Source organism: Branchiostoma floridae, chromosome 19 (genome assembly GCF_000003815.2).
Source record: "Branchiostoma floridae strain S238N-H82 chromosome 19, Bfl_VNyyK, whole genome shotgun sequence".
NCBI classification, from domain to species: domain Eukaryota; kingdom Metazoa; phylum Chordata; class Leptocardii; order Amphioxiformes; family Branchiostomatidae; genus Branchiostoma; species Branchiostoma floridae.
In genome coordinates, this window is record NC_049997.1 from 9428423 (window position 1) to 9444881 (window position 16459).

General features: G+C 42.2%; 1 protein-coding gene across 4 annotated transcripts in view; it reads right to left on the reverse strand.

The window, feature by feature from the left end:
• Positions 1 to 1806: 1806 nt before the first annotated feature.
• Positions 1807 to 16459, reverse strand: part of LOC118406629 (excitatory amino acid transporter-like) — a 39712-nt gene continuing 25059 nt past the window's right edge. For all 4 annotated transcript variants that reach the window (XM_035806812.1, XM_035806808.1, XM_035806811.1 and 1 more), the window contains exons 3-11: positions 15407 to 15629; positions 9370 to 9412; positions 8329 to 8494; positions 7849 to 7975; positions 7216 to 7449; positions 6604 to 6798; positions 5594 to 5728; positions 5091 to 5196; positions 1807 to 4559 (exon numbers count right to left, since the gene is read on the reverse strand). In XM_035806812.1, the coding sequence (XP_035662705.1) occupies positions 4368 to 4559; positions 5091 to 5196; positions 5594 to 5728; positions 6604 to 6798; positions 7216 to 7449; positions 7849 to 7975; positions 8329 to 8494; positions 9370 to 9412; positions 15407 to 15629 (1421 nt within the window). In that variant the 3' untranslated portion in view covers positions 1807 to 4367. The remainder of the gene's footprint in view (positions 4560 to 5090; positions 5197 to 5593; positions 5729 to 6603; positions 6799 to 7215; positions 7450 to 7848; positions 7976 to 8328; positions 8495 to 9369; positions 9413 to 15406; positions 15630 to 16459) is intronic.

The window sequence follows — 16459 nt, forward strand, 5'->3', positions numbered from 1 at the left end:
TAAACAACGTGAAGGATTTATCCCCACGCTAGGCTCCTCCCCTTGTCAAAATGGTCTGGTCTGGCCGAACTTGGGCTCGTCGCCAGCACGGAGGAATGTTCGGTATGAACAGCGTTTTCCAACCCCCCAGCCTTCCGGCGCTGCCAACAGACCTGCGTGATCTTACGTGCTAGGGCTGGGTACCGGTAAAACCGGTTTTTCTCATTGCACCGGTCCGGGAAAAACCGGACCTGGACCTGATCCTCTGGACCTGAACCTGACCTGGACCTGAATTTTCTGTACCGGTACCCACCCCTACTACGTGCCCGTCGGTATACTTGGCTCGCTTACGGGGTTAAAAGTATATATACAGATTCTACAAACTGACGGTTGTGGGGTTTTAGATATCATTTTTCTTCACAGAAAGAAAGAAGAGTGATTTTTTTAGTGACTGTAGCTTACTGGGTAATTTTCTGCTACCGTCACGGTACCCCCACCCCCTTCTGGGTGTGTATTGACAAGTTCACGTAGGGTAGGTTTCCCATGATCCTCTCTGGTACCTCCCTTAACCGGAGAGAAACATGGGAGACTGAAAATAAGAGAAATCAGTACATTCAAAATGCACACTGGAAAGTATAAAATAATCGATTGAGTTTTTCTTCATTTTTGACGACGCCTCAGGGGAGTCGTCAAGTGGTATATTTTGCATTCAGTCTGCAAAAATTCTAGGAATTGCACAGGCATTTCCACAGGAATGCAGTATGCTGGGTATGCAAGCCCTCCCCCCGAAATCTGTTCCAGATGTATCTCTGGTATGCAATGGGGGAATGTAGGTCACACTTGCTCCCTGGAGGAATTTGTCCTTTGAAACTAGACAGGGAACTCTGCACAATGGATCACGTTGTCTTGGTTGTTATGTTATGTTATGTTATGAAGGATACATTTCCTTTTCTAGAGCTTGTTCAAGCCATACGCCACAGGCAGACAGGAAATACTTCTGTAGTGCTCAGCTGTAGGTTTAGGTCACTGGCAGACCATTGTGCTGTACCGGGGATAGTACATTTCTGCTGGCTGTAGGTTTATGTTACAGGTGGGCTAGTATATTGTGCCAGGGATAGTGCGACAGGGAAGTTCCAGTCTATTTCTGATTTGAGCTGTATTGTTGTACCCTCAATCGTCGTCATGGCAATAATACATTTTTATTGCCAGTCTTGTTTTGTAAGATTGTCTGTGCCTTTACACGTAATGCTGCAATGGATAAGTTGCATATCCAGTGTGTGATTTTAGAAATAGTCTTGATGCCATCCCAGCTCCTTTTTTCCACATACTCCTACCTGTTGACACTTTGTATAATTATTCAATTGGTCACATTAAGCTGTTGGACGACGTCCTCTGCAAATAACCTCAACGTAATGATACTGTAGTTGCAACGATGTGTATGATTGCTAGACGGCGCTTTTCAAGTTCAACAAGATGGCATTGCTTGAACATTACTCTGTCTACCTAGTATGTAGCCGGTATATCCCCATTCGGTTTGACACACCAGCTTTGTGGGCACGCGGTTCGGCAGCAACTTGCTATAAGTACACTGAATGGCATGTCACACCCAACCTTTGCACATCTAACTAAGTATTGCCATGCCGGCGTTGCATTGTCCCTCACTCACTCAACTCTGCTAGCTCACGGGAGGAGCGTGAGCATTGTCTGCAATTTCATTAAATCAAATCAAGCGGTGGCGATGTTCCACCACCGTCTGCGATAGTTTTAGGAAACATCATCACCAGAAAACAAAAAAAGGATAAGAAGTAACACACGAGTGAAACGTGATGAAACACTTATTGACAAAAACTTTATTTCCTCGGTGTTATAACGTACCACAACATTAGGGCTACACTCCGTGACACCAACCTATATACAAAGACTCTTCAGTTGATTTCTCGATGAGTGCTGAGGGTTGTCAAGGTTCCGTATTTCAAGAACATCCGAAACATTGAATCATAACGTTAGTTTTAAACTTTCATAATTTGGCATGCCCGAAAGGAACATTTTGTATGTTTGCTTGTTTCTTGATGATAACTAGGTTATCAGTAACCTAAGGCGTTGAATTTGATTTCCGGAATGTTACAACTATGTTCTCAAGACCCTTGGTCTTCTATTAAAAGAATTGCTCCATGAAGCGTATTCACAGGCGCAGTTAGATATTTCCTACTTGCCGCAACACTTAGAACCTTGTTCCCCCTACAACAAAACGTCGAGAAAACAACCATGTCAGCAAATGAACGACTCTGTTCCCATCAACACACTTCTTTTCACCAACATCTGATGTCTAATAAAGTCATTTTCGAGGCTTCGTACACAAATGGCGACGACATCGAAACGCGAAGAAATGCTCAGCTTCAAAGGTTGTCTTTCTTTCAGAAGTATGACAAGACACAAATAAGTCATCTATAAATCATCTCACGATAGACCAAATGGTACTGCTGTACAAGTTACTACAGCAATAAAATGCGCAGCTAAAACATGTTATGCATCTTTGTGAATAACAACAGATGCCAAACGAATTTTCGCCGTCAACAGATGTTAAAAAATTAGATATTATGTTTCGATTGAGCATTCCTTCGTTTCACAAAGACACGAACTATCCCCACAAAATATTCATCATAGATATGATGACTTGGTCCAACATTCACATGTACTTTTCTATAGCTAAACGTTATTGTCATACCCTTCCGTATTCACGTTAAAATCTATTCAGCGTAATACAATTTAGGCATACATACTATCCTCAGAAACATTCCACCTACTCGTAAACGACTGCACACTAATATCGTATGTCCTAGACGTATAACGTAGATTTACAGGAGTGTTGTTGTGTCTACAATATATGACATTTTTTATGTTTAAATTAAACATATGATCTAAATCATACAAAAAGATCGTGTATTGTTTTCATACCTTCGAGTATATGGACTTTACGACAATTCAAATTTACGACGTTTTTCAATTTTGATGTCTATCTGGCATCGTTATATCATATTTTACCCGTTCTTTCTTCTGGGCACTGAAATATTGTTACCAGTCCTACCTCAACGTTCAAATATTGTGACATAGTAATCCACAAATGTAGACAATTTGAGGGTGTGGTTATGCTTTACATTCTATGACATAGAAAATAACCTGTTATGCTACTCTTGTACATTTTGCTAAAGTCGTTAAAACCGTTAAAAGTGTGACAATAGACCTTACTCACAAGCTATAAACACCGACTGCTTTCTTGAGAATACCACGATTCAACAGTACTTTTATACACTATTCGAAACCACCACATTCATTGTAAGTATCCCAGACACATCCGTACCCTACATAACAAATATAACCCCTTCCACTGAAATGTTATTACAATCTAAAACCCTACCTGTGAATTTCTACATTGAAAATATTTTCAAAAATCTACAAGTACAAAAGATCCTCCTACAAAATCAGACATATCTTACAAGAACGTTGTTAACTCTTGTAAATAATGTATGTACATTGAAGATGTTTTCAAGTGGACCCTGACTTCGATAGGTCCAATGTTCTTTTTAGCGAGGCAATCAAGATGGCGGCCACTTCTATTACAGATGATGAGAGTCAAAGGTCAATGTGAAATGGGTTGACGGGAGATTTAATACCAACCACTTTCGCAAGACCTTGCCTCTTTTTCTCTACACTTTAAGAGTTGAAACTAGTGGCGTCTTGCATTGTTAGGTTGAACTGATGATTCAGTTTGTTTTGTTCTGTAGAAAATAATGTTTCACCCAGTGTACTTCTATTGTCATCATGTTGGCAATATCTACATAGCTTGTTACACATAAGACTAAAATCACCAGTTTACGACAATTTGTACCAACCTAGATATCCGTATCTGAAGTATTTTGGACCGCAACCATTAGGCACTGTGACATTGTGGGTAATGTAGCTATAGGATCTTACTTTGGTGACGATTCCAATCCTCGATAGTGTAGATACGATTTAATTCTTGATATGGGAGCAAGAGAGCTCATCTGTATTGATGTATAACGTTATAATCAAGTTAACCTTGTTCCAAGACTAACGACAATCACTCAGCCAGGGCGGGGGAAGGTACAGACTTCGGGGCACCTTTATCCCAAAACAATAGTCACATGTTCGCCAAGTCACGTGACTGAAGTAGTGGGTCAGTTAACCTGAGGAAGGTCGTAGCGGAGGTCGTATAGCAGGTTATTGGTAATTACGCCTCGTTTGTGTTGGAAGCATTGTTAATAAGATTATAAGTATGTTATGATGTCTCGTATTCATGTTATGTAATAACAAAAAACTGTCAAAAAGACGCAGTTGTACTTTGCTTTCCAGAGGAAAGACATTGCTAACTACGAGGAAGATCTTAGATACTCTTGAGCAATTGGCAAACTGCGTCCCAGTTGGCTCCTAGACATCCGCTTCAGATCACACGGTGCTCTCGGCCTGGAGTGAGCAGGGCTGGCTGGTGGGGGGTTTGCCTTCACATGGCCATTTCCGGACTTGTCTCCTCCAGGAGCGCCATCTATCGCCACCATATGGAGCTGCAGAAGTGGAAAAGTTCCTGTCACATTGTTCTTAGTACATTGGTTTTTGAAAGACACTGTATATCTCTTCCTTATTGCATGTTGTCAGCGCCGTCAGCGCTATCTCACCTCACCTCACCGGTCCACAGCGCTATCTACCGTCACCTTATTGAGATGCAGAAGTGGGAAAGTTTGTGTCACTTTGACCTTAGTACATTGGTTTTTCAAAGACTCTGTATATCTTTTCCTTATTGCATTTCGTCAGCACCGTCAGCGTCATCTATCGGCACCATATGGAATATGGAATTGGGGAATTTTGTGTCACATTGATCTTGGTACATTGTTTTTAATTAAGACATTGTGCATCTCTTCATTGTTGCATTCTTCAGCACCGTCAGCCAACATGCTCTCCTATAGTTGTAAACTAAGCATTTTACAATATGGCCTAATGTTATTTAGTTAAGCCGGCGTGTTACGCCAATGGGCGATTATACCGGCTATATAGATACAGTTACATAAGCCACACACACACTGCGAACTAGCACTGACCTGTTGTTCCCTGTCCGCGGCTTCGAGGTCCTCCCGGGACAGGTGGTACACGATGCCGGCACCCACGGCGTCACCAAGCACGTTGATCGATGTTCGGAACCGATCCCTACAATGTACAAACGTTCAGTTAAGGCATTTTGATGTTGCATGGATTTTAACATTGTAGAGTTTTCAAGCAGACCATGCTAGAACTACCCTGGGTGGCAGACTCTAGCGGGCAATCAAAGTAGGTTGTCCCGTCGACATAGGAATTGTTAACCAGGCAAGTTACAGGCTGGTAAAAGGATCTGATGCAGCCTTTTCCGCTGCAAGACAGCTAGTAATTTTTGCAGGACACATACATGACTGTTCATGAATACCCTAAGTTTGCAATCGGGCGACGTATGTGACCGGACCCTTGGAAACAAGTTAAAAAAGACGATCTGATATTCACGGAACAATTTTATGGAGCGAATCTACGTAGGAGTAAAAACAACAGCACAAAGAATAGACATGTGACTCACAGGAGCCAATCAACGGCCAGGATGAGAGTGACGTCTCTCGTGGGCAGCTGGAGGGCGGTCAGCACCAGGAGCATGGTAACGAGGCCGGCGCTGGGCACACTGGCGGCTCCGATACTGGCTGCCGTGGCCGTCAAGCTGTCAATCAACATGTCACGTGATTTAATGTACAGTTGATAAAGATATTGTACATCTTTTCGTAATTGCACTCATCAGCACCCTCAAGCCAAAATGCTCTACTATACCATAGTTCCATACAATGTCTTGACAACTGTACAACTACACAACTATACAGAAGTACAATTTCATTTTGCTTGCATAATATCCTTAGTGATAAGTTTCTTTTACCAAACCCACTCCGATTCCTTGTCCCCTCTATGTGTGAGAGTGTAGATAATTGAGCATTTAAGCAGAATGGCAACTATTTTGTACCAAATATGACAGTGGACTGTACTTGCTCTTGACAAGGAATAAGACACACCTACTTCACCTTGTTTGATTTCACGTGGATATCCTTTTACCACTGCTATTCAAGTGGAAGGCATTTCAGTACCACAAACGGTAACAGCTGCCCACACAGGCAGACCAAGTCCAAAATACATCTAGTACATCTTAAGATTCTTTACTCATTTTATGTATGCCAGTTTCCTTTAAGATACGTACGTACAAATTCAAATTGTGTGTTACTCAAACAACTGGATATGTTTTTTTTAAACGGTCAGACGTTTTAGACAGTCATCCAATGTCACTGACGAAAGACACCGGATGGCTGTCTGTAACGTCTGACCGTTTCCAAAATCATACCCAGTTGCTTGAGTAACTGCTTTTTGGCGTAAGGAAGAAGGCAAACTCTCATCTGCATGTGCTGATCTGGTCGATATCAAGCGACATGTCATACATCTTAGATTCTTTTACTTTATTTCTAAGACATGTACTCCAGTTTCCCTTTAAGACACCCTCAGTCAAATTGTGTGACTTAGCAAGTACAGTGTACACGTTAACATAAAGTTCACCTGCATGTGATGATCTGGCCGATATCAAGCTTCATGTCGTTGAGCTGGGCGATGAAGATGGCGCCCACGGCCTCGTACAGGGCGGTGCCGTCCATGTTGATGGTGGCCCCCACCGGAAGTACAAACCGAGTCACGCGAGAATCCACGTGGTTGTTCTCCTCCAGGCAGCGGAACGTGATGGGGAGTGTGGCGGCACTGGAAAGCACGTGGACAGGGTTTTGAGGAAGAAAAAAACAAGAACAGTCTCAATTGGACAAGGCTACTTGCTGATCTGCAGATAGTTTTGTGAATTATCGATGAAGATGGCTTTTATCATGCATAATCTGTATAACCTAAGCCTAGATCAAGCCTTTCTGTCAATCGGAAACGGTAGGATGATATGTTGATTATTAGGATGAGGATTACAAGCTTGACTTCACTGACTCAATAGGCAAAGCAGGGGTTACGAGGCTGCTCGGGAAATTCCCAACCCCATTTTGGCCGGAATAGTTTGATCCGCTCACATCGCACCATCGCACATGTGGCCGGTTCTTTTATGTGCCGGGGTATGGCACTCCCCAGACCCGGGACCTCCATTTAACGTCCTATCTGAATATTGTAATGATAACTGACCTGGAGGCAGTGCCGAGAGCCGTGATCCAGGCCTGCAGCATACCGCCATAGAACCAGAGCGGGTTTTTACGGGTGATGATGAAGTAGAGCATAGGCAAGATGAAACAGCCGTGGACGATCAGGCCCAGCATCACCGTCAGCATGTACATCCCCAACATCCGGGCTACCAGGGCCAGGTTCTCGATCTCCAGGATCTTGCCGATGATGAGGCTGCCGATACCGATGGGGGAGTACCTGGGAACGAGATGGGTGCAATGCATGACGGTCAACATCGCGCAAGATCTCGGACAATACCGTGGGATAAAAAGCGTGATTGGCGTAGAGCATGGCAGTCAACGACCCGGACTATAAACGAGTAATGACATATTGATAGATTCACAGATAGCATTGCTTATATACACATCATATTGGACGTTCGCTATGCTTCACGTACTGCAATATCCCGTTCCATCGAGAAACCAAACTGTCTACCAGTAATGCATGATAATTCACTTCTGGTTCAACGGACAGTTCTTACGATACACCCCTCCCCCCTCCTTTACACTTGGTGGCAGCGGTGGGATTGTGCAGACTGTGCAAGTCACGGAGGGCAGCTTTTATTTCATGTTTAGTATGTCGGGAATGTGTACTTACCACATGACTCCAAGAACGATCCTCATGGTGACGTCGTTCAGGTTACTGAAGAACTGCAACATGACGTTGCCTTCTTTGCCCATTCTACCCAGCACAATCCCAAACACGGCGCAGAAAGCGATGAGTCCTGACACAGTCAAATCAGGTGACAAATGAGACATCAACCGCTATTGGTTTCAAGACTGAAAATCTCTCTCAATATGTGAAGTAGTATAAAAACCGATTTTTTTATACAATAGTCAACTGTGTAACGCGGTATATTTATATTGCACTGTAACTTATCCATAACATCTTTAAAGAAGTCCTAAATAGTATCCATATCTTTATCTGTCTTAACGTAATGTACACACCTATTTGATGTGTTGTTTCTTATATTTCTTAAACCTGACAGTAGCGTGACATTTATCACGAAAAACAAAGTCATCTGCTCGCATATCGTGCAAAAGATAAAATGCAAGGGTAAAGAGAGTATGTCCCCACCTAGAACGTTGGTCCCATCAGTCTTATCCAGACTGCGGTAGACCTTGGTGTCCACCAGGACCTCGTACGGCTCTGACGTGGAGGTGATGTTCAGTCCGTCCGTGGTGTTGGTGGTCGTGTTGGTCACGTTGGCGTAGATGTAGTCTTCCTTGTACGCTGTTTGTTGCTGTGGTGGAAACGGTGGAATTATACATTATATGTAAGCGAAGAAAGTTTCCACATCAGTAACTAAACCACCTTTTCTTAAGTATTATCATAGATAAATCATATCCAGTTGTGTAGATGTAGTCTTCCTTGTACGCTGTTTGTTGCTGTGGTAAATCAAGGATTGGGATAGTTTACCAGCAGTGACAGTCAAGGCCGTCACAGTAGACACGTTTGTGTCTCGGGCCTCTGTTTCATAACAACCTATCTAGACAACTGACGGATTCAAGGGTATCGACCATGGACTGTTAATGGACTAACGAGTATTACGTCTACAAGTGCGAGCGTCACCACCCCCCAAACATGCCAGTATAATCTTCATCAAGATTGTGGGCATCAACGGGAAGAAGAAGAAGAAACGGTGGAATTATGCATCATGGAAGCGAAGAAAATGTCCACATTACCATCAGTAACTAAGGGTACGGTCACATACGTCGTGCGATCGTCGTACGATACTAGTAGCTCACTTAAGGATTTGGGGGGGGGGGGGCAGACACGGGTGTGTCCTTTCAAAGTTCAGCTATCTTGCTACACAAAATACTGTTTTAGATCCTTGTTGGGTGATTATTTCTCTCACAGCCTGCTTAAAAATTTTATGGGACAATCGCGACCATGGTGTTAAGTATTTACCCATTCTAATTTTAGTAATAGACTTCACATTGCATTTTGATCATAATAAGTACTTGAATATACACCCTTTTGTAGATGAGAGATTCAAACATATGTGAACAAAAGAGTAAGTCTATGTCTTGTCATAACATAAATATTGCAACATTTGTACTAAATCGAAACAAAAGTTCATTTTTATGATATCACTGCCTAAATGGAAATACTCACGCCGGAGATACAGGCCTCCACAAGGTTTTCCGGGAAGGCATTCCTGAAAAGTAAAGTAGAAACATTCATATATATTTTTTCTCTATAAAGAAAAGTGACCATACTGCTATAGTATGCCTCTGCGTCTGTATGGTCACTATAGTCACTCTCTAGTGTGAGGCACCAGCTTAATCAGTATACATGGCCAGTAATATGCAGAGAATAAAGGAAAATTGTTCAACTATTTTGGTCTCTCCTGTGAATGACATAGGACACCACTGTAAACAAAAAATATATATTTTGCATCAAACAATTCAAGCTCACTACAACACGAACATGGGACGCAGTTCTCGGTAGTACTTGTGCAGTTCTCATGTCTTGTTAATGGAGCTGAAAAGAAAGAAGGTAAACCTTTGCAAGTTTAAGAAGCTCTTGACAAATGTGGTGGCCGCGGGATGCTTTGACATGGGCTCAGGGTTAACATACTATCAGACGGCAATGATATGGTAGGTTTAGCTACAACCGGTTCCCATACAAGATCGTCTCAACCATGATGGAACGTCTCCTATACTAACAAAGGCATATCTTACATATTTGTCTTCGATGTCGACTTGCCCTCTCAACCCCAATCTCTCCGTATCAAACAGTAGCTCCAATGTATAAAGATTCAAATATACTTATCAAGGATAGGATATACGATCTAGGAAGAGCCAACTTGGAGCCACATGCACGATCCATCTTTCAGGTAAGCATGACATTATAAGCTGAGATACTAAGCACTATGTTACGTGTGAACGATGGTAATATTACGACAAGAAGACAGGCGTGGCGTTTGGCGCCACGGCGTATCTCTAAAGTAAAGACGTGCTGAATGTTTCTTAGAATATTTCCAGACACAAAGTTCAGTTGTAGACTAAAACTTGTCAAAAGAACCCGGGGAAGAATTTGTACTTTAAGCAACTTGAAGTTTGATATGACTGCTTAATTTCAACGGCTCGACTAAGGTTTTTACGCAGTCTCCGCTTGCACGTAACGTATTTTGTCACTTGGTCATGTGTTCCCATATGGTAATTTCATGAAATGAAAAACATGAACAATTTTCTAAGCTATTACACTTTACAATTACGGTTGAAAAAGCACTGTTTTATCCAATTATCTTGTTAGCAATACCTAAAAATGTTCGAGGACATCTTTGCATCCGTCCAACGTTAATGACCCAAGAGGAATTCATATGTCTGCATTTATTCATTTTCCATGTTTAACTCTTCTGAAAAAAGTCTACTGTTGTATAAGTATTGATACATATCCGGAGGCAGTTTGCATCATATTGCCATGTTCATAGTGAACGTAGCCTGTTATTCCGACACCGCACATATGATCGTATCGTAGATTGAAAGGAAGTCTATCAATCTTCGCTTTGTTGGCCTTTGCAAAATTACCTTCACCAAAGAGCAAAGCTGCATAGCGACCGGCCATTTGTAATATGACTCTATGGGCGTATCGGCACGTCCTTGTAGGGTGGAGAATAAAGATACACATTAACGTCCTAGAGGTACATCCTCCAGTAACCAGGGGACATCAACGAGCTGCAGAAGTCCAGAATATCGATTTCATATCTTTACGCTATCTTCGACCATTCTGTTGCTAATTTGTGTCGATAAAGCAATCCTTTTTTTCATTATCTTTTTTTTTTCACGCACAATATCTTAGGTGTCCGAATGAAAGCTCATCTGTGGTAGAAAATCCATAGTTGAAAAAGTTAAAAACTTTGTTCCAACGCAACCGACGACTTCGGAATATCAGTGCAGCAAATCATCTATCTGAAGAAGGTCGGAGTACTCGACCGAAAATTTGTGGTGAGTCTTTCTTCTGTTGTGTTGGAACAAAGTTTTAACTTAACTTAACTATATAATATCTTAGGCATTTGAGTCATTCAAAGCATGTTTCTGGTAGCCCTTGTACTTTCCAAACGTTCCCGTCCCCACGTCCCATTTTACGAGACAGATGTTCTCATTCTCTGTTGCTACTTGGACTGTCGGTATATCTGATGACTCCGACTTTTCGAAGAACTCCTCTGACGCAAACAGGGACTGAACAGTCGGTAATGGAATTTTTCGCCCGAGGCTTCGACCAAGCTCTCATTTGTTAGCTTCATCCTGCCTGGGTGGATTCAACCGCACGTAGTTGGTGTGCCCGCTGTCCTTCGAGAGTGCCAGTTGAATGTTCACGAATCAAAGGGGTCGTATAAAAAGATTTTATGACAACGGTTCCCGTTGTTGTTTCGTCTGTCACTCCTTATTTTCTCTATCACGTTTTTTTTCGCGTTTTCTTTCATTTTTGTCTGCTGTCACCGACGATTTTTTTCCTTTTCATGAGTAACAGTAACATTATGAAAGACGTGATACTTTTCTGGAAACACTGAGCGGTGACATTGAAGAAACGACTTATCTTGATGATTTGATGACTGATTTATGATTGCTTGCAGCAATTAAATTGATGATTTACGATGGGATTTGATATGTCTAAATATTTGAAATAGTCATTTCCTTCTTATGATTTAATGATTGTGTTCACTTATTTGGAAAATAAAACGCTTGAGCCTTCAAATGTAAGACGTCCCCAATGGAAAATCAAATAGAAGTGGAGCTTAGATGAAGATGAGGACAAGCAAAATTAATCACATAGATAATATCATAGTCATAATCGTATTTTTCATATAGGTAATTGTTTACCCTTGCAATTAAATCCTACAATCCTAGATCCTAAAATCTAAGATGTCTAATTTCAGCAAGAAGAGCATTTCCTCGTCATAAATGAACTTGGAGTTTGCCTTACTTTATGTGAAAATTTTAATCTAATCATATGTAACCAAGTATTTAAGGAAAAGAATAATGATTATATCTCATGTTATATCACTAATGATTCTGGCTCGAACAAGCCAAACCTACAAGACATATGCTTTTCCCTGCTTTATTAAGCGCGTTATGTAAGTCCGCTATAGGATCACCATTACAACTTGAATTGGTCGTCTACTGTGCAAGGGGCTGACCTGTCTTTCAGTGCGATTTTTTTACGAAAGATAATTCTTTAATATTCAAAACAAGGCGACGATTTACATTGACACTAAATCGTCAACTGGTTATGTAATACAATTGAATACGATTACTGAATTGAATACGTAACTGCTCAATACCCTGGGCAAAGGCACGAAAGTTTTCACGTGCATAGTTTTTACGACCTTTGACGGGAAGCCTATTGCATGGCACGGGATTTATAGCACAGACTAAAGATAAGATGGCCACTGGTCACGCACTGTTCACGTGAAACAGGCGTGATCTTTTATGGAACAGTATACCTTTCTATCAGGCCTGGTCGTGTGGACAGCCCTTCTTGTAATGGATGTACGAAACTGCCTAATGACCAGCAGCACTCCTTCGGGACCCTCCTCTTGTATCAGATTTTGTCAGGATGATGTATATTTACAACATGGTCACGCACTCAGGGCAATGCTATGATTGATGGTTGCTGTTTTCTCCTAGAAGGTGGACACTCTAGCAAACAGCAGTGAAGACAGCCATGGAACCGGTTGTCTAGAGACCTCTCCCTCGTTCAGATTATTAAGCATTTTGCATTTTTGTTACGATGGCTTTTGACAATACAAAGGGCATAAGAAGATCATTTTTTAAAGATCTGAGTTTATGACCTATTAAATCATGCAGGCCGTAAAAATGTCAAATTAACATCAATCATGTGTTTGGTCACCCGAGAATGCTTTGAATGCAGTAGCTACATCTGTCCAATGCGTTCAAACTCAAAGGATAACACGATTTTACATCTTGGACAGAGTAGTTACTCTCCTATCTCTACTAGATATGTCACGTTACACGCAATTTGACGACTGCTGGCGAAATCAGTTTCGATTAAATCGTAACTACATCTGAAAAAGCCAATTGGTAGCCAATGAAGGTATCGAAAAACGTATTGTGTTTGGATGACTCAATCAATTAGATCGTCCTGTCTTATCGATCTTCTCATCCATCTTGTAACACATCATCGCGTGAGTCTAGGTGATTAACAAGGAACATTTGTCTTATCACATGTCTACAGGTCTCAGGAGCTGATTAGGCATCCTCACAGACAGCATGTGGACATTCTCTTCTAACTCGAGATAACCATATCCATTCCCAGGACTACCGTTAAGAGCTTAGGATTCATTATTATTTTAAAGATGAGTTGCCTGACAGCTTGTTCAGCATCAGAGAAAAAATTCAAATCTAACTCTAGCTCTAGAGAACCATAACCATCCCAGGCCATTCTCCGGAACTTTTGTCACTATTAAAATAGAGTCCAAAAGTAGCTCAAGTGTCGCTGTCACTACCACAGCCGACCCCACTCATAACAAGGTAACAGACAGTTTTCATCCTGACAATGATTGGTTCGTGTCATCACATATGCATAGATTTATAAGAGGATTAGGATGCTGACCATTTTGATGACTTGGATATATTGGTCATCACGCTTCTAGGGGCCTTCTACATGGACGTGTATTATTAACCTTTTACATGAAACTCCTTGTTTTTTTACTTGACATTTCTGAACTTGAAATTGGTATATCTTATAAGGTAGATCGGTACATTGCTTTTTTGACATTGACGAATACGCCGAGCGCAAAACATTGGCAAGGGTATACCCCTCCGCATTATCTGAAGTTCAAGCCCCCAACATTATCCTGCCAAGCTAATAACCTCACACAAGGTCAACGTTAGTTGCAAAGTAATTTATCATCTGGGTAATCAACGTGACAAGGCATGGAGAAGGGCCACTTAGCCAGGCGGCCATGATGTACAACCGGGCGGATTCTATGGACATTCCCACCCGCTCCATTGCTCACTTCGCTTTAATACTCGCACTCTTGCGTCATACGATGAACTCGCTTTATGCTTAAGTGTGCTATGCCAGATGCTGCATTGTGGCAAATGCCCTGTGTGCCTTTTTTATCCAAAGGGCACCCGCCTTACTAATGGAAGATCAGTCCTCAATGTCCTGGGCGTCCTCTTTCGGATGATGCCTGGTACTGATTTAGCTTCTGAGCCTGTCTTTTATAGATGTATTATTTACGTCTGGCACTAAAATGTAATGGGCTTTCGAAAATACACTTCAGGAAGGGATCATAAAGATCTAGAGTGCTACTTTTGTGGTGCGACACGCACTTTTTCAAGACTCTACACAACCCAGCACACCTTTTGAAAAAGAGTAGGAACATTCCCCAGAAGGTCCAAATCGTTCTGTCTGGAGATTTAGTACAACTCACCCACGTGCATATGTGGAGAACTGGCGAACATCAGTCGCTTATCAACCACACGCATGGTGATTTACACCATTCACCCGGGCGGGAGACCTGGCGCACCCTGTCTTATATTAGCCAACGAAAGGGTATGTTATAACTCGACGGTGTGTAAGCATGTCAACTGATGATGATGACTGGACATCTAACATTTCTCTAAAACATTTTTGTAATCTAGAACCTGTGTGGTGCTAACTTTGTACCCTCGTGAAACCTCACTTTCTTTCCAACAAATGTGTGTAAAGGAGCTGTAATAGTTAATTACCTCACAAGACACCTTTTTGTACAAAAACAACTTCCCTTTGCATTTATCCTGTTCACACAAATGATAGCATTATGCGCAAGCGCAAGAGCGCAAAGCAATCTGAGAAAGAATATGCAACGAGCTAGGGATAATACGACTAGAAAATCAAAATTTACAAGAAATGAAAATGCAAAATGCAGTATGAACATTCTTTCACGGTTGCTCTATGATGAAGGTACAATCTATTCGTCTGAACATAACGCCATATAGTCAGATAGCATCCTTTGCAGACTTGTAGCGGGTTTGGCTTTATTTCATGAAGGCGCTGGTGTGCGATTTTCAACGTTGATTAAGGTTTTCTAATGCCGGGAAAGGATGTTTGCCGTGGTAGGGAGTTTGCGAATCCCAACCCCGCTCGAAGCCTGTGAGGGAGGCTTACAGTCAGGTTGATTCTATAGAGAAGTCCGTACCTGATCAAATCCAAGATGGCGTCTAGTGTGGACACCTGCTGCACGGGCAAGTCCCCTGCGATGTCCTGCGCGCCCCTCCCCTTCTTCAGCTCGGGGTCTCCGGGATGGATGCTGACCACCAGGATGATGCCGATGATGGCGGCGATGATGGTGGTGGAGAAGTAGTACAGCATGGCCTTGGAGCCCATCTTTCCACTGGCCTTGGCGTCCAGACCGGCTAGACCTGGTGGAGCACACTTGTAGAATTAGACATACCATCCTGCATTCTACGTTTATGAAGTACAGCAGGGCCTTGAAGGCCATCTTTCCTCAAGTCTTGGCGTCCAGACCGGCTAGACCTGGTGGAGCACACTTTTACAATTAGACATTTTTAAGGAAATGGCGTACTATCCTGCATTCTACATTTGTGAAGTACAGCAAGAACTTGGTGCCCATCTTTCGTCTTGCCTTGGCGTCCATACCCAGTCTGGCAACATTTAGAATGGGACATTAGACTTTCTAAAGGGAAAGGGACGTACTATTCCGTATGCTACACAAAGAGAAGCAAGGGCCGGTACCTGCCTTGGCCATTGCAACAGGTAGGCAGGAGAGGAACATGGGGAGGTACAACGAAGTCTACTACGTTAACAGTGTATGGAACTATACTGGTCCAATGGTTTTGAAGATGACGGAAAGACGACTCACAGCAATCTTCTATTTGTTGTATGCTAACGAATTTTGGTAGACTTATCAGTTGTAGAAAGAAAGATCGTGAAAAGCAGTATCAAAAATATTACATTGTTTCCAGAGGAAATAGAGTGTCTTTGACCTGCTTCATTCTACTTTTGTAAGTCAGGCAACAAAGATTGAAAGTTCAACAAAAGTATACCATGTACAACAAAGAATGACAACTGTGTTGGTTGGTGTTATCCCACTCTTGCGTGACTGTACGTTCGCCATCTTGCCGTTGATGGCAATGTTATGGCGAAGTCAGTCACTTTGTCATTGACAGAAAATTACAATCTGATTACACCACTCCGAGCTGTGTGGATCTTATCAGCCCCGTGACGAAAT